At 45.4% G+C, this 24,878-nt stretch overlaps 1 protein-coding gene across 1 annotated transcript in view; it reads left to right on the plus strand.

The window, feature by feature from the left end:
* Nucleotides 1-1,234: 1,234 nt before the first annotated feature.
* WAS (WASP actin nucleation promoting factor) overlaps nucleotides 1,235-24,878 on the plus strand; it is a 57,153-nt gene continuing 33,509 nt past the window's right edge. Inside the window, exons 1-2 of the mRNA XM_040324528.1 lie at nucleotides 1,235-1,443; nucleotides 16,727-16,861. Coding sequence (XP_040180462.1) covers nucleotides 1,330-1,443; nucleotides 16,727-16,861 — 249 coding nt within the window. The 5' untranslated portion in view covers nucleotides 1,235-1,329. The remainder of the gene's footprint in view (nucleotides 1,444-16,726; nucleotides 16,862-24,878) is intronic.

Here is a 24,878-nt window from a genome sequence, read left to right on the forward strand (position 1 = left end):
TTTGGTTGGACTACAAGCCCGCAGTCCCAACCCTACGTTGCTCTCCTGCTTCTGGATAGACCCTCAGACAGCCTAGCAGCCAGATGTCCTCAGGATAGGCCTAAGGCTTACGGCCTAGCAGCCCGGGGTAATATAACATGTCCACCCAGACAGCCATCCAGGTGGCACAAAACCCCCGATCACCCAAATAAATAGGCTCTCCCAGCAGGCCAAGGGACCTGAGAAAATCAATGCCCATTGACTGAGACAGCCCATTTATTCATAATCTGTCCTTGCTATGCCCTTGTCTTATCCAATGTTACCAGCTACCCGACCAGCTAGTGGCAGAAAGGAGAAGTGCAGCAAATTCCAGAATTAGGGGGAAATCAATTGATCTCCTAACAGTTTGGCCAACTATCACCTGGCAACTAAATTTAGTAGCAGCCTTGCCTAAACATCAGGGTGCTACATCTGCCTCCAATGCATTCTAAATCACTAACCAGAAAAAAAGCATGTAGTCAGTGAAGTCCGAACCACTGAACTGCATATTGATTTAAAGGATAGCTGCAACTTTTGTAACAAGTTATTGTAGGTTCTCAGTGAACTGTGAGGGCACTGGTGTGTGCCCTTGTAGTTCATTGATTCTTCCTGCTCTTCAGTACCTATCTGCCTATACAGGAGGTATGGGCACACAGCTTTATTGAGTGCCTGCAGAAGCCTGACATTGCACCCACAATCTGCTATACATGGGTACAATGCTTAATAGGCTGCAGTGTTAAAAAATAATACATGCACATTTTTTTACCTGTAAAATCATGTGCATTTATTATTTTCCTTTCCATTCTTTTTATTAGCCAACTATTAGCCCATTTTTATTGCCTAAAAAATGCTTCATATGTGCCCAATGTCACTCTTTGTTTATGATTTGCAGGAGGATAATATTGGATCAAATCTAAGACAATTATATTAGCTGTATTTACATTTTATAGCTTAATAAAAAGGATTTTTAAAACTTCCAGGGTTTGGGTTTTAGTTCTTTTCTAACAACATTTTAGCAGCTGAAATGTAAGCATTAATTAGCTGATATCAGTTAAGGAGCTTCAACATGTTATTAAATAAGCCCTGTTTGGCAGCCAAGGCGTCTTTAAGAAATTACAATGTCTCACCTGACTTATACATGGACATGTAAGTGGTTCATTGCTGAATTTGTGTAACTTCCCCTCTCTCTACACGTAGTAAGCCCTTTTTAATTTCTGGTGGTTTTCAGCTTCCGTTGTGCCTTAATCTACTTTGTGCGGAAGTTCCCTTTTTCTGTGACTTTACACTCACAACAAGAGACAAAGTCCAGCCATGAGCAGAGGAGCGACTAAGCCTGCGGGCCGAACCCAGGAGAATGTCTCTTCTGTCCTTCTTTTGGATAAGGAGAACCAGAAGGTGTTCCAGTTGCTGGGGAGGAAGTGCACGGTAAGATGGGTAGACGTTGGGTGGGCTCTGGTTCCTGTGCCCTCATTCTATAGAGATGGTGATAGATAAACTGTATCAGATAAGCACTCATAAACAGCAAATCGAGGTTCTCAAGGAATAGACAATTCAAGCTAATAACTCCTGTTGAATAGGCCTGGAAAAAAAAAAATCGCAAGAACCTGTTGGCCTATCAATTAAGCTTTTTTTTTTTAAGTGAACCTGTTCTGAAGGTATTACCGTATTTATCAGGGTATTGCGCGCTCCGGCGTATAGCGCGCACCCCTAATGAGGACCCGCAATTCCTATAAAAAAATGTTTTAGTACTTACAGTTTTGGTGTCTTGCGCGGCATCCATCGGCGGCCTCGTCGGGTCCGGCGTCCGTCTGCGGCTTCGGTGGTGTCCTCCCGGCTTCTCCCGTGCTGTCTCGCCGTCGAACCGCCGCTTCCCGCGCTCAGTTTGAATGCCTGCGTCGACATATACCGAATGCAGTACACTCGGCTACATTCAGCCAGGTTCGGCTTCGCTCGTGCTCACGCTCTGTGACGTTTATGCGTGAGCACGAGCGAAGCCGAGCCTGGCCAAATGTAGCCGAGTGTACTGCATTCGGTATATGTCGGCGCAGGCATTCAAACTGAGCGCGGGAAGCGGGTATCGGCGTATATCGCGCACCCACGATTTTCCCCTTATTTTAAGGGGGAAAAAAAGCACGGCATACTCTGATAAATACGGTATGTAAAATGTAGATGGTGGTACCAAGAGGTACCTACACTTATCTACAACTTTCTTCCTTACTGCCCAAGGTTTATAGGTACAGTATCTCACAAAAGTGAGTACACCCCTCACATTTTTTAAATATTTTATTATATCTTTTTATTTGACAACACTGAAGAAATTACACTTTGCTACAATGTAAAGTAGTGTACAGCTTGTATAACAGTGTACACTTTCTGTCTCCTCAAAATAACTCAACACAGCCATTAATGTCTAAACTGCTGGCAACAAAAGTGAGTACACCCCTAAGTAAAAATGTTCAAAATGGGCCCAAAGTGTCAATATTTTGTGTGGCCGCCATTATTTTCCAGCACTGCCTTAACCCTCTTGGGCATGGAGTTCACCAGAGCTTCACAGGTTGCCACTGGAGTCCTCTTCCACTCCTCCATGATGACATCACAGAGCTGGTGGATGTTAGAGACCTTGTGCTCCGCCACCTTCCGTTTGAGGATGCCCCACAGATGCTTAATAGGGTTTAGGTTTAGAGCAGGCATGTCCAAAGTCCGGCCCGCGGGCCAATTGCGGCCCCCCTGGTGATTTAATATGGCCTCCTTGGCAGGGCCGTCTTTAATATGGTTTGGGCCCAGGGCAAACATTTTTTTTGGGCCCCCCCTCCAGCTCATTTTGGGCCTGGCTGGTTCACATGTATGTTTTGGCGGTCCTCATTTGTGCAGGTACAGCAGCCCGTTGATTTGAATGGGCTGCCATGCCTTTGTTTCCTGCAGAAAAAAGGTGCATTCAGCATTTTAAAAATACAGTTGCCTTAAAATCCATTCTGCTTTTGCACCATGCTACTTGATCTAAAAATGCAGCACGTTTGACAGTGCGGGAACTGCAGATAAGTCACAGCAGACAGCAGAATGGACAGACAGTGCTGTATTTCAGTGCTTGATGGGCATAAGCGTGCCGTGTGCAGCCTATTACATGAGGCATGCGCTTTTCTTTGCAGGAAACGCAGGCATGGCGGCCCATTCAAATGAATGGGCTGCTGTGCCTGCGCAAATGTGGGCCGCCAAAACACATACATGTGAACCAGCCAGGCCCAAAATAAGCCCATCAAGCAGTTAAATACAGACAGTAATGTCATGTACTCTGAGGCTTTACTCAGCCTGGACTGCAGGTCTGGTCTGTGATTTAAAGAGTTCCTCTATTTTACACATGGCATGGCATGGGGTCCCATGGTGCTAAAGCAGAATGGACAGACGGTGCTGTGACCCCATGCCATGCCATGTGTAAAATAGAGGAACTTTTTAAAACACTGACCAGACCTGCAGTGAATCATCAAATATTATAAAGACTTTGGGCACACTCTACAGAAAACTTAAATTTACAATATAGATTAGCAAACAGTGACATACCTTGAGGAGCAGGACATGAAGAAGTCAGCCTCAGGAAGAGCAAACTGGGGATGTTATAAAATCACATTCTAATTCACTTTTATATGCAAGCAGCACCCAGTGGCAGGAAGGGAGAAGTGCGCGTCCAAAGGGAAGCCAGGGGTGCTGTACATTTTAAAACACTGGGAAGGTAAGCAGTACTGTCACTGGCTGTGTGCCGCTGATGATTTTCAGCCTGATTTGTGGGCAGCACAGGGGCTTAACGGGAGGCAGGGCCGCCATCAGGAATTATGGGGCCACTTACACAGCTTCAGGCATGGGCCCCCTGGAGCAGAGAGCCGGGATGGGGGGTGCTGCCGCCTGAAATTGAGAAGCAGGGGGGGGGGCTGCCGCAAATTTAGAAGCGGGGGGCCCTTTACAAAAAAAGAAATAAAGAAAGAAATAAAGAAAAATATATATAAAAAAGGGGTGTAGCCATCCGGGGCCCTGGGGACCTCTGGTCCCTTTAATAAAAATTAAAAAAGAAATAAAAAATATATATAAAAAATATATTTTAAAAAGGGGGTTGCCATCTGGGGCCCTGGGGACCTCTGGGCCCTTTAATATTTTTTTTGTTAATAAAAATAAATTACAAAAAAAAGGGGGTCGCCATCCGGGACCTCTGGGCCCTTTAATAAAAAATATATATAAAGAAACATTTATAAAAAAAAGGGGGGGTTGCCATCCAGGGCCCTGGGGACCTCTGGGCCCTTAAATAAAAATAAAATAAAAATAATATATAAACAAAAATAAAAAAATAAACATTTATAAAAAAGATAAAGGGTGTTTGCCACATGGGGACCTCTGAGCCCTGTAATTAAAAAAAAAAAAAATATATATATATATATATATATATATATAAAAATAAAAAAAATAAATAAAATATATAAAAAAAAATGTTTTTTATAAAAAAAAAGGGGGGGTTGCCATCCGGGGCCCTGGGGACCTCTGGGTCCTATAATAATAAACATTTATTTATATATATATATATATATATATATATATATATATATATATAGAGATTTTTTTTTTTATAAAAAAAGGGGGGTTGTCATCCAGGGCCCTGGGGAACTATGGGCCCCTGGGGACCCCCAGACCTCTAAAAAAAAAATTGGCCCTTTAATAAAAAATAAAATAAAAATATATTAAAAAATTGTCCCTTTAATAAAAAAATATATTTTGTTTTTTTTATTTAAAAATAAATAAAAAAAATGGGGGGTTGCCATCTGGGGCCCTGGGGTCCTCCGGGCCCCTGGGGGCCTTCGGACCCCTAAAAAAAAAAAAAAAATTTTTTTTTTTTTTAAAGGGGGTTGCTTTGGGCCCCCAACAGTGACAGGGCCCAGGGCACCTGCCCCATTTGCCCTGCGGTAAAGACGGCCCTGGATATATACCGTATTTATCGGCGCTGCCTCAGAGGGGGCGGGACGAGCGCCATCAGATTGCACAAAGAGAATCTCCTGTTTACTCAGCGGCGTCTGTAATAGGAAGTCCAGTCTCCTGGGATGCCATTGGATGACTGTTCTGTCTATCATAGGAGGCGGGACTTTGTATTAAAGAGGTAACCGAGTAAACAAGAGATTCTCCTGTTTGTAATCTGTCGGCACTCATCCCCCCCTACCTGTCCCCTCCGAGGCTGCAGATGGGCATCAATCAGGCTGCATTCATGGCACATGTGAGGTTGCATTGATTGCAATGGTAAGGCAGTATTCATTGCACATGTAAGGCTGCATTCGTGGCACATGTAAGGCTGCATTTGTGGCACATGTAAGGCTGCTTTCAAGGCACATGTGAGGCTGCATTGGTTATCATGGTAAGGCTGCATTGATTGCAATCGTAAGGCTGCATTCATGGCACATGTGAGGCTGCATTCATGGCAATGGTAAGGCTGCATTCATGGCAATGGTAAGCCTGTGTGTGTTACATGCCAATAAATACGGTATATCCAAATAACACACCCAAGCTCATCCTTAGTCATGAGCAGCGATCAGGGATTCGTTAGGGCCACAAAAGAGATATATACAGTATATCCAAACACGCCCAAGCTCATCTCTTCACCACACACAGCCACAAACGCAAAAGAATTCTTGTTGGGCCGCGTATTAGTGCTCAGACGAACACACTTAGACCGAATTTTAATGGTTCAAAGAATGTCAGGCGAAATGGTCGGCCCTCGTGCATGTTTACTTCATCAAATCTGGCCCTCTTTGAAAAAAGTTTGGACACCCCTAGTTTAGAGTCATGCTTGGCCAGTCCATCACCTTTACCCTTAGCTTCTTTAGCAAGGCAGTGGTTATCTTGGAGGTGTGTTTGGGGTCGTTATCATGTTGGAATACTGCCCTGCGGCCCAGTCTCCCAAGGGAGGGGATCATACTCTGCTTCAGTAGGTCACAGTACATGTTGGCATTCATGGTTCCATCAATGAACTGTAGCTCCCCAGTGCCGGCAGCACTCATGCAGCCCCAGACCATGACACTCCCACCAGCATGCTTGACTGTAGGCAAGACACACTTGTCTTTGTACTCTTCACCTGGTTGCCGCCACACACGCTTGACACCATCTGAATCAAATAAGTTTATCTTGGTCTCATCAGACCACAGGACATGGTTCCAGTAATCCATGCCCTTAGTCTGCTTGTCTTCAGCAAACTGTTTGCGGGCTTTCTTGTGCATCATCTTTAGAAGTGGCTTCCTTCTGGGACGACAGCCATGCAGACCAATTTGATGCAGTGTGACGTATGGTCTGAGCACTGACAGGCTGACCCCCCACCCCTTCAACCTCTGCAGCAATGCTGGCAGCACACATACCTCTATTTTCAAGAGACAACCTCTGGATATGACGCTGAGCACGTGCAATCAACTTCTTTGGTCAACCATGGCGAGGCCTGTTCTGAGTGGAACCTGTCCGCTGTATGGTCTTGGTCACTGTGCTGTAACTCAGTTTCAGGGTCTTGGCAATCTTCTTATAGTTCAGGCCATCTTTATGTAGAGCAACAATTATTTTTTTCAGATCCTCAGAGAGTTCTTTGCCATGAGGTGCCATGTTGAACTTCCAGTGACTAGTGTTAGAGAGTGAGAGCGATAACACCAAATTTAACACACCTGCTCCTCATTCACACCTGAGATCTTGTAACAGTAATGAGTCACATGACACTGGGGTGGGAAAATGGCCCAATTTTGACATTTTCACTTTTGTTACCAGCGGTTTAGACATTAATGGATGTGTGTTGAGTTATTTTGAGGGGACAGCAAATTTACAATGGTACACTGTACAAGCTGTACACTCACTACTTTACATTGTAGCAAGGTGTCATTTCTTCAGTGCTGTCACATGAAAGGTATAAAAAATATAAAAAGAAAGATGTGAAGGTGAACTCACTTTTGTGAGATACTGTATATATGCCTGCATTAAACGTTATATAGGCAGTGGCGGTGCGTCCATAGTGGGCGCAGGAGCGCCGCCCCCTCTCTCCTGCACCCGTCACTCAACATTACATTGATTCATGCATTACATGAATCTATGTATTGCCGCCGCTGCCGCCCACTGTTCAAGTGGCCGGCCCCCTGTTGAGTGCCGGCCATCTGAATAACAGCGGTGGGTGTGTTTTGGAAGTATCAGCGGCTCTGATAGGCTTCCCGATTACAGCCTGTGGGCTCTAATCGGCTTCCAAATGGTTAACCAGAGGGCGCACAGGGTGTGCGTTGCCTGGTTAACACTACAAAACAGATTATAGCGCACACATGCAAAAATGACATTTATCCTGCAAGGCTAGTTAAAAACACCTGAACATATTCAAAAATACGGGGGTTTGGTCACACTATATGGTCATATAGTGCTAAGCCCACTTACTGCGACAAAGTACCCCGAATTAGTGGGTTACTGGTTAACAGTGACACACGTCTCAGCAAATCAGGTTCACAGGGTCAGGTTACTAGTCACCTGATTGGCTGAAGCGACATCGAGGGCGGGAGAAGACACTGAGGGAGCGTGGAGGAGGATGGCTGACCCGAGAAAAGTAAGTGCCGAGGGGGGGGGGGGGAAACTGGCGGTATTTTGGGGCAATCTGGTGGCATTTTACGGGGTAAACTGGCGGCATTTTACGGGGCAAACTGGCGGCATTTTACAGGGGCAAACTGGCAATATTTGAGGGGGCTAACTGGCAGCAATTGATGGCACAGTGGCGACAATTGATGGCACAGTGGCTGCCTTTGATGGCACAGTGGCTGCGTTTGATGGCACAGTGGCTGCGTTTGATGGCACAGTGGCGACAATTGATGGGCACAGTGGCTGCTTTTGATGGCACATTGGCGGCAATTGATGGGCACATGGCTGCGTTTGATGGCACAGTGGCTGCGTTTGATGGCACAGTGGCGACAATTGATGGCACAGTGGCGACAATTGAAGGGCACAGTGGCGACAATTGAAGGGCACAGTGGCTGTGTTTGATGGCACAGTGGCGACAATTGATGGGCACAGTGAGGCTGCAATTGATGTTTTTTTTTTCGTTTGCGCCCCCCAAAAAAATTTGAGCACCAGCCGCCACTGTATATAGGAATTTCCAAAATGGTACTCCTGCCCAAGAAAAAAATTCCAGCATGTTTCTATTGTAATAATCAGAATCTTCCTCAGGGAGATGAGGACATCTGGATTAAAAACATATTAGAATGTTTGCATAATCACAATGGGGTGAATTTACAAAAGGCAAATATACTGTGCACTTTGCAAGTTCAGTTGCTCCAGAGCTTAGTAAATGAGGTGAAGCTTCACTTTGCAAAGAATACCAATGCACGCAATCGCATGCCAGATTATTTTTTTTAATTACATTTTTGCTTGCACATGATTGGATCATGGAAATCACCAGAGCTTCCCCTCATTTACTAATCTTTGGTAAAACTGCACTTACAGAGTGCACAGTCTACTTGCCTCTATCAAATCAGATTTAAATCAAATTAAAAATAAATCAGATTTTCAATTTTATTTTTAAATCGACGATTTTTATCCACCCTGATGTGTTCCAAAACAAAATACAATTCAACAAGCAACGGGCATGATGGGGGTAGGGGAAAGAGTTTGCAGGCCCAAAGCTTTATTGAAAGGACAAAGACACACAAGGGAGAGTTGGGGGGAAGAGGAAATCTTCAGACCTTGTCCTCTTCTTTAACCTCCCTGTCGGTATTATTATTTCAGATTTTAGGTGCTGAAAGCGGTACAATTATTTTGCAATAACTCACTTAAATCTGTCCAAACAAGAGTCTAGTAGACATCCCGGTTATGAAAAAGTTTGAAAAACAAAATAATAAATTATAATATAATAAATAATTATAACAAATAATAATATAATTATAATAAAAATTATTCAATAATGTAATCAAATCAAAAACACTGAAATTTGCTCAGTTGCAGAATTGTCGCTGTCATTATTTTTATTGTTTGATGACGAATTTCCCCACAAATCGCTATCACTCAATTCTGCAAGTGATTATAATTTATTACCGCTGTTTTCTAGCTGGTCTAAAACCACTTTTGACATAAAGGGACACTTTTTGGTTGCTATGGACAATCTCCAGTTTCCAGGCAGAAAGAACCGTTTTTATTATATAAAAGTACATGCAGGACACTGGGCAGACCACTAGGGACAAGGGAGGGGGGGGGGGGTATTTTTTACATACAGTACTGTAATCTATAAGATTACAGTATACTGTATGTATTGTGTTTATTTACTTTTTTGAATTTGGCGCCGTTCTCCGCCCCCCGTGCGACGTCACGGCGCAGGGACGGAGCACGGCGACACACGGGCACTGTGAATCGAGCGAGGAGACACTGCTCGATCACACAGAGCAGCGGCATCGCATGATCCAGGGACAAGGTAAGTAAACCCTGCCTGTGGCTGCTGCGAGGCGATCCCGAGTGTGGCTAGGGGTTACCGCTTTTGGTAATGAAATACCACCCCGAGCCAGACTCCGGAATACCGCCAGGGGGGTTAAAGTCCATCAAGGTATAGTCTGCGACAGTCCTCAAAGGAAATCCTCTCCCGCTGGTGGATGAGGTGCTTTCTGGCGCACCACAAAGCGTCTTAAAAGCAACACAGCACCGTCAAGGCGCTGTCAATGTCCTCCTGAGAATGAGTCCCACAAAAGAGTCCGTTCAACACACCAACGTGTGTGATGGCAGTCTGTGGCACAAAGTCCTTAAAGTGGCTGTAAACCCTTACAGACCACTTTTATCTACAGGTAAGCCTATAAAAAGGCTTACCTGTAGGTACTGGAAGTATCTCCTAAACCTGCACGGTTTAAGAGATAGTTACCATATCAACGTCATTGGGGCATGTGCACTAGAAAGGGCGCAGTTGTGCCGCTTCTACCAGGGCCTGTGCCGTGACCGTCGGCTTCCAAGCACATGCGCTGGAGTGTGCATAGTCCAGGAGCAAAGGGAAGAGGGATGCCGCTCTAGGAGGGGTGTCTGGAAATGTAACTCTCCTCAGAATAGGAACAGCAGGTGCAGGCTAAGCATAGGCAATTGGGTGAGGAGAACATTCTGGACAGCTGCACTCAAAATCAATGCCTTTATTAAAAAGAGGTGATAATCAAAAAATGCAAGCCACAGCAAACAACGGAATACAGGACTGACACGTTTCACACTTTCAAAAATGCTTATTCGAAGCTTTTTAAGTGTGAAACACGTCAGCTCCTGTATACCGTTGTTTGCTGGGGCTTGCATTTTTTGGATTATTACCTCTTTTTAATAAAGGCATTGATTTTGAGTGCAGCTGTCCAGAATTTTCTCCTCACCCAATCACATATGCCGGAGTGATGTCACGCAACTCTGGCCAGTCACAAAGCCAGAGTCCGTGGCCCCTGAATGAAGAGGGGTAAAGATGGATGCTTCCACCAGTGGGGATATCGCAGGCTTTGTTTGCAGGTAAGTGGCACATAATGACTAGCCCATTATGCTTTTACTTTGCAAGGCAATAAAGAGGAAGTAAAACCCATCATACGTTCTGGTTACCTACATTTAGTACACTTTGGGGGAGATGGATTAGAACACCTTTTAGGTTATTATTGCTGTCTGTGCCCCCATCGGGGAGATTCACTCTCTCTATTTGTCCCATTAACCATTTTTATTGAAAATTAAAGTTAAAAAAAATCTTACATTTTAGGTTGAATTTAAGAAGGAAAGCATACACAGACCATAGGATGGCGCTATGGGTGTCCTGAAATAGTACAGTGCCACGTCCTGACTAAAATAGAAAGGTTGGTGTTGGAGGAAAAAAATGGACTTTATAGGCACTAGTCGTTAACAAAAAAAGATACATTTTATTGATGCAATCCCACAAGGGTCATTGGATCAACATTACAGTGGAAGGATTTATAAAATACATTAAAAGCATAGAAAAAATTATCACAAAAATTCACAATAATTTACAGAGCATTAATATTAAACCAAAACTGGTCCAAGAAAGACATCACAAGGATTTATGATGGCTAACATGTATATTGGTAGGTTTCAAACAAGCTCTACATGTTTCGCGGATGACCGCTTCATCGGGAGCTATTGGTATTTTCATCCACGGTAATGGATACGGGTCAATGTTGAACTCGGTAGAAGATATTAGTTAAAGTGGGTAAGGTAGGCTTTTTTTTGTTTGTCGGACGTTCCTGGTGGTAAAGGCAGCTGGGAATCTATCCAAAAGAGCCAATAGGTAGGTACACTGGTAAGGTTGTTTGAACAGTAAAAATATTAAAGTCATCAAAACAGACGTGTTCAAGTAGAAGGGAGAGTTATCCCATAGGATTTAGAAATTAAATACGGAAATGTGTAAGAACCAGGGGATCCTGCATGGGCTGCATGGAAAGGAGCATCAGCAGGACCGTGAAGCCAAGAACGCCATACGTATGGGAGAATTATAAGGGGAAGCTCCATGTACCATTGATAACGATGTGTACTATGTTTTGGGGAAATGAGAATTATCTACCACACAGCAGCCATTAGAGCATGACACGAACATCCGTACATATTGTAGCAATTTAGCTGTTTTTATTATAAGTGTACAAGGTGTTGAGCATTTTCAAAATTTTCAATATTTATTACTATCTATACTTTTTTAACACCAATAAAACGTGTTTTAAGAAATTGTTACATAATGTAAATTTTTTGAACCACTTAAGGACCGCCTCCTGCAGATATATGTCTGCAGAATGGCACGGCTGGGCACAAGCACGTACCTGTACGTCCTCTTTAAGTGCCCGGCCGTGGGTCGCGGGCACGCGCCTGCGACCCGGTCCGAAGCTCCGTGACCGCGGGACCCTCGGACCCGATCGCCACTGGAGTCCCGCGATCGGTCCCCGGAGCTGAAGAACGGGGAGAGCTGTGTGTAAACACAGCTTCCCCGTTCTTCACTGTGGCGCTGTCATTGATCGTGTGTTCCCTGATATAGGGAAACACGATCAATTACGTCACACGTCCAGCCCCGCCCCCCTACAGTTAGAAACACAGATGAGGTCACACTAAACCCATTCAGCGCCCCCTAGTGGTTAACTCCCAAACTGCAATTGTCATTTTGACAGTAAACAATGCATTTTTAATGCATTTTTTGCTGTGAAAATGACAATGGTCCCAAAATTGTGTCAAAATTGTCCGATGTGTCCGCCGTAATGTCGCAGTCATGAAAAAAATAGCTGATCGCCGCCATTAGTAATAAAAATAATTATTATATAAAATGCGATAAAACTAAAGGACGCCAATTTTGTTTGGGAGCCACTTCGCACGACCGCGCAATTGTCAGTTAAAGCGACGCAGCGCCGAATCGCAAAAACTGGCCAGGTCCTTTACCTGCCTAAAGGTCCGGGTCTTAAGTGGTTAAGTAACCACTGCAGTAACTTGGTTGTCTTTACCCAAGTTCTTTTCAGCTAGTACATAGGGTTACGGTGACCACATTATAACTACCGGTAGTGACCTGTAAATAATGGTAACAAAGATGAATCCGCCCTTTCTGTGTTCCCACCACTGCGCTTATGAACAAATAGTGATAATCAAATTGGCAAAAGAGTGAAGCAGCTACTTTTAAAAAATCAAACTGTGAAAAACATATTCTAAAACCCTAAAATTAGTGTAATAAAATGTAAGCAGCACTGTAAACAATGTAAGATGAAATATCCGTTTTCATAGGTATTCAAAAATAATGCTAATGTCCATAAACATCACCATGTGACAAAAGCAGGGCTCGAGTCCTGCGGGAACGCATGGGAACGACGTCCCTCCACTTTTTTCACTGTAGGAACGTCGTTCCCGTTGCAGGACTCGAGCCGCCCGTGCCGATCTTTGTCGACCTGAGCAGCGGTGTTGCAAGGCGGGAGCGGGGGAGGGGGCGCTCCGCACCCGGGTGACACCTGGCACAGTGCTGGATTGAGCGAGGCGCCGCAGCTCTCTCCTCCTCCTTCCCTGTGCACTCCAGTTACTTTGCTTTGAAGGGAGGAGGAGAAAGCTTAGTGCTCGGCGCCCGCATGTCTTCCGGGAACTGCAATCCCCTATTATTGTGACAGACAGGCGGGGAGAGGTGCCGGCTGCCTATCACAATTACCCTCGTCACAGCCGACAGAGTCTAGGCTCCTCCTCTACACCGACAGTACATCCACAACAGGAGGAGGAGCCTAGGAGGAGGGACATCCATGTGGAGAAAGCCACATGACAGACAGCGCGTCTAAGGTCTGTAAATGTGGGGAGGGGAGAGATATTACTATACTCACAATGGGCAGATATACAGGGGGGGCTACATTAGGGGCATTAGTAATTACACAGGGGGGGTTACATTAGGGGGATTACACAGGGGGGGTGTTACATTAGGGGGATTCCACAGGGGGGGTTACATTAGGGTGGATTTCAGGGGGGGGGTTACATTAGGGGGATTACACAGGGGGGGGGTTACATTAGGGGGATTACACAGGGGGGGGTTAAATTAGGGGGGTTACATCAGGGGGATTACATTAGGGGGATTACACAGGGGGAGTTACATCAGGGGGGGTTACATTAGGGGGATTACATCAGGGGGGTTACATTAGGGGGATTACATCAGGGGGGTTACATTAGGGGGGTTACATTAGGGGGATTACACAGGGGGAGTTACATCAGGGGGATTACATTAGGGGGATTACACAGGGGGAGTTACATCAGGGGGATTACACAGGGGGAGTTACATCAGGGGGATTACACAGGGGGAGTTACATCAGGGGGGCTACATTAGGGGGATTACATCAGGGGGGTTACATTAGGGGGATTACACAGGGGGGGTTACATTAGGGGGGTTACATCAGGGGGATTACATTAGGGGGATTACACAGGGGGAGTTACATCAGGGGGGGTTACATTAGGGGGATTACATTAGGGGGATTACATTAGGGGGATTACACAGGGGGAGTTACATCAGGGGGATTACATTAGGGGGATTACACAGGGGGAGTTACATCAGGGGGATTACACAGGGGGAGTTACATCAGGGGGGTTACATTAGGGGGATTACATCAGGGGGGTTACATTAGGGGGATTACACAGGGGGAGTTACATCAGGGGGGTTACATTAGGGGGATTACATTAGGGGGGTTACATCAGGGGGGTTACATCAGGGGGATTACACAGGGGGGGGTTACATCAGGGGGATTATATCAGGGGGGTTACATCAGGGGGATTACACAGGGGGAGTTACATCAGGGGGGTTACATCAGGGGGATTACACAGGGGGAGTTACATCAGGGGGGTTACATTAGGGGGATTACATCAGGGGGGTTACATTAGGGGGATTACACAGGGGGAGTTACATCAGGGGGGGTTACATTAGGGAGGTTACATCAGGGGGGTTACATTAGGGGGATTACACAGGGGGGGTTACATTAGGGGGATTACATCAGGGGGGTTACATTAGGGGGATTACATCAGGGGGGTTACATTAGGGGGATTACACAGGGGGAGTTACATCAGGGGGGTTACATTAGGGGGATTACATTAGGGGGGTTACATCAGGGGGGTTACATCAGGGGGATTACACAGGGGGGGGTTACATCAGGGGGATTATATCAGGGGGGTTACATCAGGGGGATTACACAGGGGGAGTTACATCAGGGGGATTACACAGGGGGAGTTACATCAGGGGGGTTACATTAGGGGGATTACATCAGGGGGGTTACATTAGGGGGATTACACAGGGGGAGTTACATCAGGGGGGGTTACATTAGGGAGGTTACATCAGGGGGGTTACATTAGGGGGATTACATCAGGGGGGTTACATCAGGGGGGTTGACATCATATTTTTTTTTTTGTAAACGGGCACGTTACAATAAATGTTGCACTGTATTTTCTGTGAAATATATATGCATATGAGCGTATCATTTTTTTTTTTTTTTGGTGGGGGAGTGGATCTTGGGTGGGAGTTCCCACACTTTTTTCCCCAGGACTTGACCCCTGGACAAAAGTAAACAAATTCCAAAAAATATATATAAATGTGTTTAAATATTACTTAAATATATGTCCATAAAACACATCAAGTAGGTTTGTGAAAAAATAATGATAATAGCTTCCAATCTTCCACCACACCCTGTGTCAGTGAATTCTCTCCCATCAGATGCAAAACTCACCAACTGAAATTGCCTTACACTCTCGTGTTCGGCGTGTAAACGTGTACAAAAAGACCTCACTGGTAGGTATAGCAGATAATCCCAGTTCCAACCAATTCACTGCCAGAAAGCTCCGCATGTAAATAAAAGAAGTGCTCAAAATAGCGTGATACCGTAAAATCAGTTTAATAACACACTTAAATCTTCAAATATAGAGCAATACACTGCACAGCAAACACTCGTTCAGAGATGAATCGAAAACCGAGTATATTGGTCACAGCAGACCCAAGGTGTCAACTGATCGCTCACCACCTCCCCGCTGTTCCTTCCTGGATCTCTGCTACCTTGATCGGCCTTGGTACGTCACGCGTTCACTTCAGATGGTTGCCGCACAGCTACGCCCCGACATGTTTCGTCATAAAAGACATTTTGTACATGTTTACACGCCGAACACAAGAGTGTAAGGCCTCGTACAGACGACCGAACATGTCTGCTGAAACTGGTCCGCTGAGTTGGTGAGTTTTGCATCTGATGGGAGAGGATTCACTGACACCGGGTGTGGTGGAAGATTGGAAGCTATTATCATTATTTTTTTCACAAACCTACTTGATGTGTTTTATGGACTTATATTTAAGTAATATTTAAATATTTGTCCCATGGTGATGTTTATGGACATTAGCATTATTTTTGAATACCTGTGAAAACGGATATTTCATCTTACATTGTTTACAGCGCTGCTTATATTTTATTACACTAATTTTAGGGTTTTAGAATATGTTTTTTATAACTAGTGACCTAGCAAACAAATTCAGCTTATCTGAGCTGTTTATCATAATTTTCTACTTTTTTATATAATACCAACCCTTAGCAATATTGCTTAATATTTATTTTTTTCCAAATATAAATTGTATTGAGAATTGCAAAAGAAAAGAACAACAAATGGGGGGGGGGGGGGGCTATACAGAAAAGATACAGTACAACTGTGGTCAAATTTGACAGTCCCACAGACATAGAGGTCTTCAATAGAAGGCTCGCATTCAGTCTCCCGTGAGGATAGCCTACCAGATGTTAATCCAAAGAAAAGAATGTGGTAGTACATTACATAGATCATAACATGTGACCCGAAAACAAGGCTATACCATCTATACTTAATATTGCTATAATTACTGGGCAATATACACAGTCTTACTACCGGCGACCTTAGACTAACCAGAGAAGCAAAGGGACGGCCTCAGAGTAATTGGAGGTAAAGCCATCAGTTGAGAAGATAGGGGGTGAAACAGATAGGGAGTAGAGAAGGGGGGTAGTTGATTAACACGAGCGTGATGGACACGGCGAGAGCGTCGCCCCACCATAGATCCGTGTCGGTGCGACCTTTAAGAGTTCAGCAAGGTCTGTCCTTCATCAGAGAAAATGAACATATTCCATGCCAACAAGGTCTTAGAATGCTTCTCTTGTTTGTGTTGGGCTGTGAGCACTAGGTTGTTTAATATTTTTTAATTTGCACAATCTCTTAATGTTAATGCATTTCTTCTCAGGCACTGGCAACAACTGTGGCGCAATTATATCTAGCACCAAGCAATGATCACTGGGTGAAGCAGTGCTGTGGAGTGCTATGTCTCGAGAAGGACAACCCCCGACGTTCCTACTTCATCCGGATATACAATATTACGGTATGATTTATTCTGCAGCCCAAAATTCATATTTAAGAGTAAGCATATTTATAGACTAAGGCAAACCTAACAAAGGGGAAAATTAACATTGCATTTACTTTGTCTTCATCATAGGCGTGCGCAAGGGGGGTGCCAGGTGTGCCTGGGCACACCCTAATCCTAGGATGGGCAACCAATCAATGTCGATCTCCTCAGTGATCATGGGCAGGTGACAGATAAACTGCAATTCTTCCTTGCTGACCCCAAAAACCTGGACAGGAGGTGGAATTTAGTAGAACCAATCTGTATTTTCCTCTTGCAGCAGCTGAAAGTAGGCTTCTCCTCCTCTCCCTCTCTCCGACATTCAAATGCCACAAGAGGAAAATACCAATACCATACCAATATATGCAACCCCCTCGTCCCTGTTCTTTCTGCTGCCTGGGTCCCACTGTGAGATCCCTTGCTCCCCCTCCCCCATTGCTTCAGTATGGAGAGCTGGGAAGAGGCAGGTAAATATTTTTACACACGCATGTGTGTTGGAGCTTTGAGGTGCACACCCTAATGCAATAGGCTGCACACACTTATGGTCTTCATCTGCTATTCCATTAAATTTGCAAACCTAAAATTTCCACTTTTACATTTTTTTCCCCTGTAAAAGTCACAAATTACAATGTGTTTTCTATCATTTTTATGTGTTTTGGGCCACCACAGTCTGCCCTCCAGCAACAATGCTCATTTCCATTATCCTGCCATATGACACAAGGTTGCTCAGTGAATAAAACAGAATCCTGTGCAAAGAGCCCAGACTGGAATAGACTACATCCTGGGGAGACACAACTGAAAAATCTGCCTAACACATTTCATGTAGCCCCTTTAACTGAACTCTCATCTACTACCAGCAAGTTATGCTTCCTTCCCGTTTCACTTTCTTTCTCAACATATTTTTTACAGAAAACCTAAAAGTTTTTTTTAGAAAGCTTGCAAAAGTATATCCAATTCGTATTGAATATACACTCACTGGCCACTTTATTAAGTACACCTTGCTAGTACCGGGTTGGACCCGCTTTTGGCTTCAGAACTGCCTTAAGTCTTTGTGGCATTGATTCAACAAGGTGTTGGAAACATTTTGGACCATATTGACATGATAGCATCACACAGTTGCTGCAGATTTGTCAGCTGCACATCCATGATGGTAGGGTGATCTGACATCCCCGGTTTTCGGGTACAGACCCCGGATAGAGGACACTGTCCCCGGACCAAGTCTGTCCCCAGTTTTGTCCCCGGATAGGATTTGAACAGGGGCTGTGGCAATTTCAAAGACAGACAGTGCAAAATAAAAAAAGTGTATTTTCTGATAATCATGTGATGGTCGGATCAGAGGGAATATTTCTTCAGTTTCGGGTGCATGCCCATTCAGCTCCGCTTGCATGTTCTTCTGTCTTGGCTCAAGTCCCAGCCAGCCGCCTGCCTGTTTATCTCCTAGCCTTCCCTGGCGGAGTGATCTTCCTCCGCTCCCCAACGAGTAGTAGCCGAGGCCCGTAGAGTAAGATTTGACAGGCTGTGAGGCGGGTGGCGGCAGCAACAGGCAGAGAGTCGTTATTGTCGTTATTAGTAAAAAAAATATGTCCACAGGTTTAATTTTAAAAATCTACTCACCTTACCCGAAGGTGCTCTAATGGATTGAGATCTGGTGACTGTGAAGACCATTGGAGTACAGTGACCTCATTGTCATGCTCATAAACCAGTGGTGAGATGATGTGATCTTTGTGACATGGTGTATTATTGTCAGAGAACTATCCGTGGAAGAAATGGCAGACCTGTCCTGCAGCAGAGGCACGGACCAACGAGCGCAGAGCGCGTGCGCACACCAGCACACGCACGAGCAACAACACTGAGAACTCTGTGTTCTTCATTGCGCACGCGCGTGCGCCATTGCGCACGCAATGCGGGCGGGACTCCTGCCGTCAGTACCCTATTTAAAGCCTGTTGCAGCAGTTACCAACTGCTGCATGATCTTCAGCCCTTGGTGTGTTTCCTGAGTTCCTGTTCCTGTTTCCTTGAACTACTGTTGTTGACCCAGCTTGCCTGACCAGGCTTCTCCGTGCACGACCTCCCGCTTGTCTCCCGGCTTATCCTGTGTCTTGTTCCTGCCTGCCTGATCCAGTGTATGACCTCGGCTTGCCTTCTGACCTGTTCCTGTTACTTCCTCTCTGCTTGCTACCAGTGTATGACTTCCAGCTTGGCTCCCGACTCCGCCCCTGGGTTTCCCTGCTACACAGTCTCATCCGGTACTTCCGTGGTACCCCTGCCTGACTGCTTATCCTGGTCTACAGCTGATCTCCAGCATCTACTCAGGAAGTCGCAGCTGGCAACTCCTGCCTCTTTGGGCATAGCACTCCCTGTGTCACCTTCAGGGGACGCTCTGCACTCAGTCGCAAGGGAAATCCTCTCAGCACTTCGGCCTCTGGTTCAGGTACGTGACAATTATCCTGCTGGAGGTAGCCATCAGAAGATGGGTAAACTGTAGTCATAAAGGGATGGACAAGGTCAGCAACAATACTCAGGTAGGCCCTGGCATTTAAACAATGCTCAATTGGTACAAAGAAGCCCAAAGTGTGCCAAGAAAATATCCCCCACACCATTATACCACCACTACCAGCCTGAATCATTGATACAAGGCAGAATGGATCCATGATGTCATATTTAAGCTGAATGTCGCAGCTGAAATCGTGACTCATCAAACCAGGCAATGTTTTTACAATTTTTTATCGTCCAATTTTGGAGAGCCTCTGCAAATTATAGCCTTGCATTCCTGCTCTTAGCTGACAGGAGTGGCACCCGGTGTGGTCTTCTGCTGCTGTAGGCCATCTGCTTCAAGGTACGATGTGTTGTGCGTTCAGAGATGGTATTTTGCATACCTTGGTTGTAAGGATGAGCTACATCTTGTTCAAACACTCCACGTGCAGAGCCCACCAGGAAGTCGGCACTGCGCTGCGCTAATCACAGGCTATGAACAAGCTTTCACCACCTAGTGGCAGACAATTAGTATGACAGAGTCTTTTATGGCAAAGTACTGAAGTAGATAGAAGAATCTTGACCGCAAAGTTCTCTTACCCTAACACTATCTGACTAGGTACCCCATAGTCTATTTTAGAACAGAGAATCTTTCTCACAGTATCTTGGCAAACTGAAAAGCTAGGACAGTCATTTTTTTTTTATTCATCAATAGAACCGGGGATCTGGCAAAGTCACTGGTTTCCCCTGGTTATCCAAAGTGGTGACAAAGTACACTTTATCAGCATAGATGTGCCGGCCATAATTCCAGTGCAGCAGGCACCCTTTATAACGCTCATCCATGACTGGTGAATAGCCAGCTTTTCTGAAAGGTTTTGGCACAGACAAATGGTCCCAAATAGCTTCGCTGTACCACTGCTCTCGTTTGAATTTGATTACCTGCTGTAACAGGCACTCCTTGCGCCAGTTACTTCCTTGTTTTCTCGTAATGCGTTCCACGATGAAACGCATTACGGCGACCGCGCAATGACGTCATCGTGCGGCGCCGCGTGCGTTCCAGCCTGAAACGCGGAAGTGCGCCGCTACTGAACGGCGCCTTCTTTCAAATTAGTGCTTTTGCACTACAGCCACTTCCTCTCTATAAACAGAACGTTCTATTATTGTCAGCCGTAGCTCGGCCACGCTACTGAATGGTGCCATCGCTCCCCAGCCTGCAACACTGCTCCAGCCTACAACTACTCCTTTAGTGCTGTTGCACCTGCTACAACAGAGAGTCATTGCTGGGGACAAGCTTGGGCCTTCCTTGCTGAACATCCTTACCATGGAATGCCTATTGCCTGCACAGAAGCCTGCAAATGGATAAGTAGGTATTGTGTGATTTGTAGTGCTATAGGAAGAACTGTTGCTTATGTTTCATCTAACACAATTGCTATTGTTTGTTATGTCTGCTGGCTATCAACATACTATGTGGGATATCCCCTTTTGCTACGGATTGTTTGCTATGGAAGAACTTAAAGGGACATCTATATTTAAATTACCTAAGCTATATTTACTTCTCATAAGTAAGTATTAGTTGTTGCTACAACTACTATTTACTACGTGTACTCTCAAAGTACCTGAGCTATATTGCCTCTCATACGCAACTATTAGTTATTACTACAACTCCTATTTACTACGTGTACTCTCAAAGTACCTAAGCTATATTGCCTCTAATACACAACTATTAGTTGTCACTACAACTCATATTTACTACGTGTGTGACATAAGTATAAATTGCTTATAGGCCCTGTCCTAATTTGTTGAACATGTTCTCGCTAACTTTTCTATGCTAAGGGTTGATGGTATTTCATACCATCTCCCTTAGTGGCCTAATACATCCCTATATGTTTAAGTTATATGATGTAGAGAACCCCCAAACTCCTGTTTGTGTGGAGTGATGCCTGGGGTCCCGTAATGATAATCACTTGCATATAGAGGTGTATTGGAATCTCCAAAAATATATATATTTTAAACGCTAAGCTCTGGTCGCATGTTGTAATGCGTCCATGCTTAGTAGCTCAACGCCTTTCTTTATGTGACAGAGAGATGATGTAGAGATCCCCCAAACTCCTGTTTGTGTGGAGTGACGCCTGGGGCCCAATACTGAGTGTTCACATAAAAATCCTTGCTAACCGCAGTTGTGGTTCACTCCATTCACCAGTGCGGTTACACCTGCATAGTCTCCTTAGGAACATATGGAAATTTCAGACCATATTCTGTGGCAACTCTTTTGATGAGCACTCTTTGCAAACGGGCAAGTTTTGGCAAAGCTCTGGTATTTCTTAATCCAGGAAGCACACATGGATTTGGAGACTTCCGCACCATAGATCTGACAGACAACTTTTCAGATTCAATTGGACTGGTAGCTTTAGACAGAGTCTCTCTAACATAGGGTGACCAGACATCCCTGGTTTCCGGGGACAGTCCCCAGATTGACGATACTGTCCCCGGGCTAAGTCCATCCCCGGTTTTGTCCCCGGATTGGATTTGAAAAGGGGCAGGGGCAATTTCAAAGACAGTCAGTGCAGAATTAAAAAAAACAATTCTGAATTACACACCCCTGCTCCACTGCACCTACTAGCTTAGGGGGGTGTATTTTCTTTCCATTATCTGTGCCCCTTTCTGATGATCATGTGCTGGTCAGAGCAGAATGAATATTCCTTTCGTTTGGAATACATGCCCATTCAGCTCCACTCGCATGTTCTTCTCTTCTGCTTTGGCTCAAGTCCCGGCCAGCCGGCTGCCTGCTTATCTCCTTGCCTTCCCTATAGGAGTGATCTTCCTCCGCTCCCCACCCAGTAGTAGCCGGGGCCTGGAGAGTAAGACTTGACAGGCTGTGAGGCGGGCGGCGGCGGTGGCAATGGGCAGAGAGTCGCTGATTGCTGCCATTACTAGTAAAAAAAAAAAAATATGTCCCCGGATTTCATTTTAAAAATCTGATCACCTTACTCTAACAGTGCTGGGCAATTCCACACTATGTGATGTCTTCCCAGAATCCATGGCTGTCCAGTCTGAGAAAGTGAAGGCAGAAGCAACATCTTCACTATTAGCCCACAACAAATCCTGTGACATGGTCTCAAACAGTTCATCATCATCGGAGACATCTGATCTCTCACCAGTTCCTGACGTGGACTTTGCAGGGGCGATTCCTCTCTCTGGGTTTGGTTCTGGTAGTCTTTGAGGTAGGCCTCGACCGCGGCCACGGGAAGCTTTCACATAGCCCACCTTCTTCTGGACAGGTGGAGCGGGCACAGTAGCAGTAGCGATGTCTGCTCTTGCCACTTTAGGGGCGATCACAGCGACATCCTCAACAGGAGTAAAAGCAGCAGCTTCTACTTTAGCAATACCCGTGGCCCAATCCACTCGGTAGGCACGTGGTGGCATGGCAGGTTGTTCCACCACGAACAGGTACTCCCTGCAATGTAAGCACCGGACAAATGGACGGGTATGTATAGCCAGTCCCTCACACTTGTGGCATAGCATACCCAGCGCTTCGATGTTTCCAACAGTGTACACAGCGAAACGCCCAATGTGGCTTCAGGCGGATACCGCCTCTGTAAAATCACACAGCTCTCTCTCCTCAGTGCCTGACACACACACAGCATCTCATGGAGCAGCAGGCGGGAACTCCTCCCCCTTGTTCTTCTAGTCACATAGCTTCCGGGCTTTCTTGGCTCCGCCCGCAGCCTACGCAGTTAGAAAGTGATCTGCAATTAACCCCTATTGTCCTAGAAAAAAAAGTAACACAGTCCTCTTTAGCGTAGACTCTCGTGAATGGCTTTACTTGAGTTGCAAGGGGCAACGGCAAATCCCGGACGAGCACCCACATGTAGCTGCTGAGAATTGATTGGGACTGCTCTCTACCTGTCAACCCCAGAAAATTGTCTCTGCACCCCCCTTGGCACAACTGTATAGCAGTATGAATATAGGGCCCAATGGTAAAAAACCCACAACAACATACTGTAATATATATATTTACCGTCACCTTGGTACTCGTCACTTCGCCCGCAGTTGCAAGATATAGAGTCTCACACAAGATGTAACTTAACCAGTTGTAAAATGTTTACTTGAAAAGAATAGAACAGTTGTTATACAAACAAAATTGACTGTGCACAGATTCCTGTAAAAGTCATAGAAACACAATTAATTCTAAGTTATTCTATCACTGAACCCAACTACCATAACATTGGGTCAGATGTGAGTAAGCGTATAGTGGAGAAGCTTCCCAATACTATGATGTCGGCATTGGAACACTTCCCCACCAAGTCCCACACACACACTCCACCACCACAACAACAGAGCAGCAAATTCAATGCAAATAGTCACATCAGGCATTAAAAGTTCATGTGGCTAAATGGCTCCCTCTAGTGAACAGTTTGGCCTGGTGCGCCTTCCTATGTGGTAAACTTTGAAGATAGTAAAGTGATGGCTGTTCCTTTAGGCTCAATCCGTCTTCAGCTAGCTCTGTTGGTACACTTATTTGTAATCCAAATAATAGGTAAAGGAAAAGTAATCACTGTGAAAATGTAATGTAGTTGCAAAAGGACCGGTATCTCTATCAATCCGCTGTACAACTCTCAAGTGTAATGGATTCCTATCTGTAGAACTGCAAGCGTCAGCAAGCACAGTTTGGATTATAAGAATCACTTCTCAGCAACACAGTTAAATACTTAATAGGCAAGTCCCTTCTCACCGCTAAGAGTCCTCAGTTCCTGGTATGTTCCGTACGGAACTCCTTTTCAGATTTCTCTGAAAACAAGATGTCGCCGGTTCACAGCGCGGCCTCTCACAAAGCGCAGGTGGGTGGCTTCAAGTACTGATCAGCAAGGCTGTCCACAAGGATCCCTCCGTCAGGCGATCCGCTCTCCAACTCTAGGCCCAGGCTCTACCAGTCCTAGGCACACTCACATAGGCCGCTTGCTGGTTGAAAGATGGCGTTCCGAGAGAGCGAGGCCTGGCCACGCTACCTCTTTTATCTCCTTCCCAGCAGGCTGTGCGGTTGCCCATTGCACCCTGGTATCACAGTGGCACTGTGGGTTTTGTAGTCTCAAACCAACCAATGGAAATAGAGTGACTTCCTCTTTTACTACAGTATAGGGTGACCACATTTCCAAACTACCATTCAGGGACACCACCTTCCCAAAAATAAGCTTGTGGTGTAACCAATCACAGCACAGTGATTGGACACAAAAGGGGGAATTTATGATTTCTCCACAGGGGGGCGGGGATTGTGCTCCTTTAGGCATTCCCGGCCAGGACAAGTACTGTCAGTGAGTAAAGCGGTGATGTGGCAGCCTTTTTTGGGGTATTAGTTTGGCTTGGGGGGTGGCTGTGCCAGTTTCATTCCGGAACACTGTATTGTCCTGGAATGAAGGTGCATAGTTGCCAACATTTGGAAAAAAATTCCAGGGACACTTTGCCGCACAGCTATTAATTAATTACCACACTCACTTCCCCGAAGCTCCACCCACTCCGCATAATCTTC

Source organism: Rana temporaria, chromosome 9, assembly GCF_905171775.1.
Source record: "Rana temporaria chromosome 9, aRanTem1.1, whole genome shotgun sequence".
Taxonomy (NCBI): domain Eukaryota; kingdom Metazoa; phylum Chordata; class Amphibia; order Anura; family Ranidae; genus Rana; species Rana temporaria.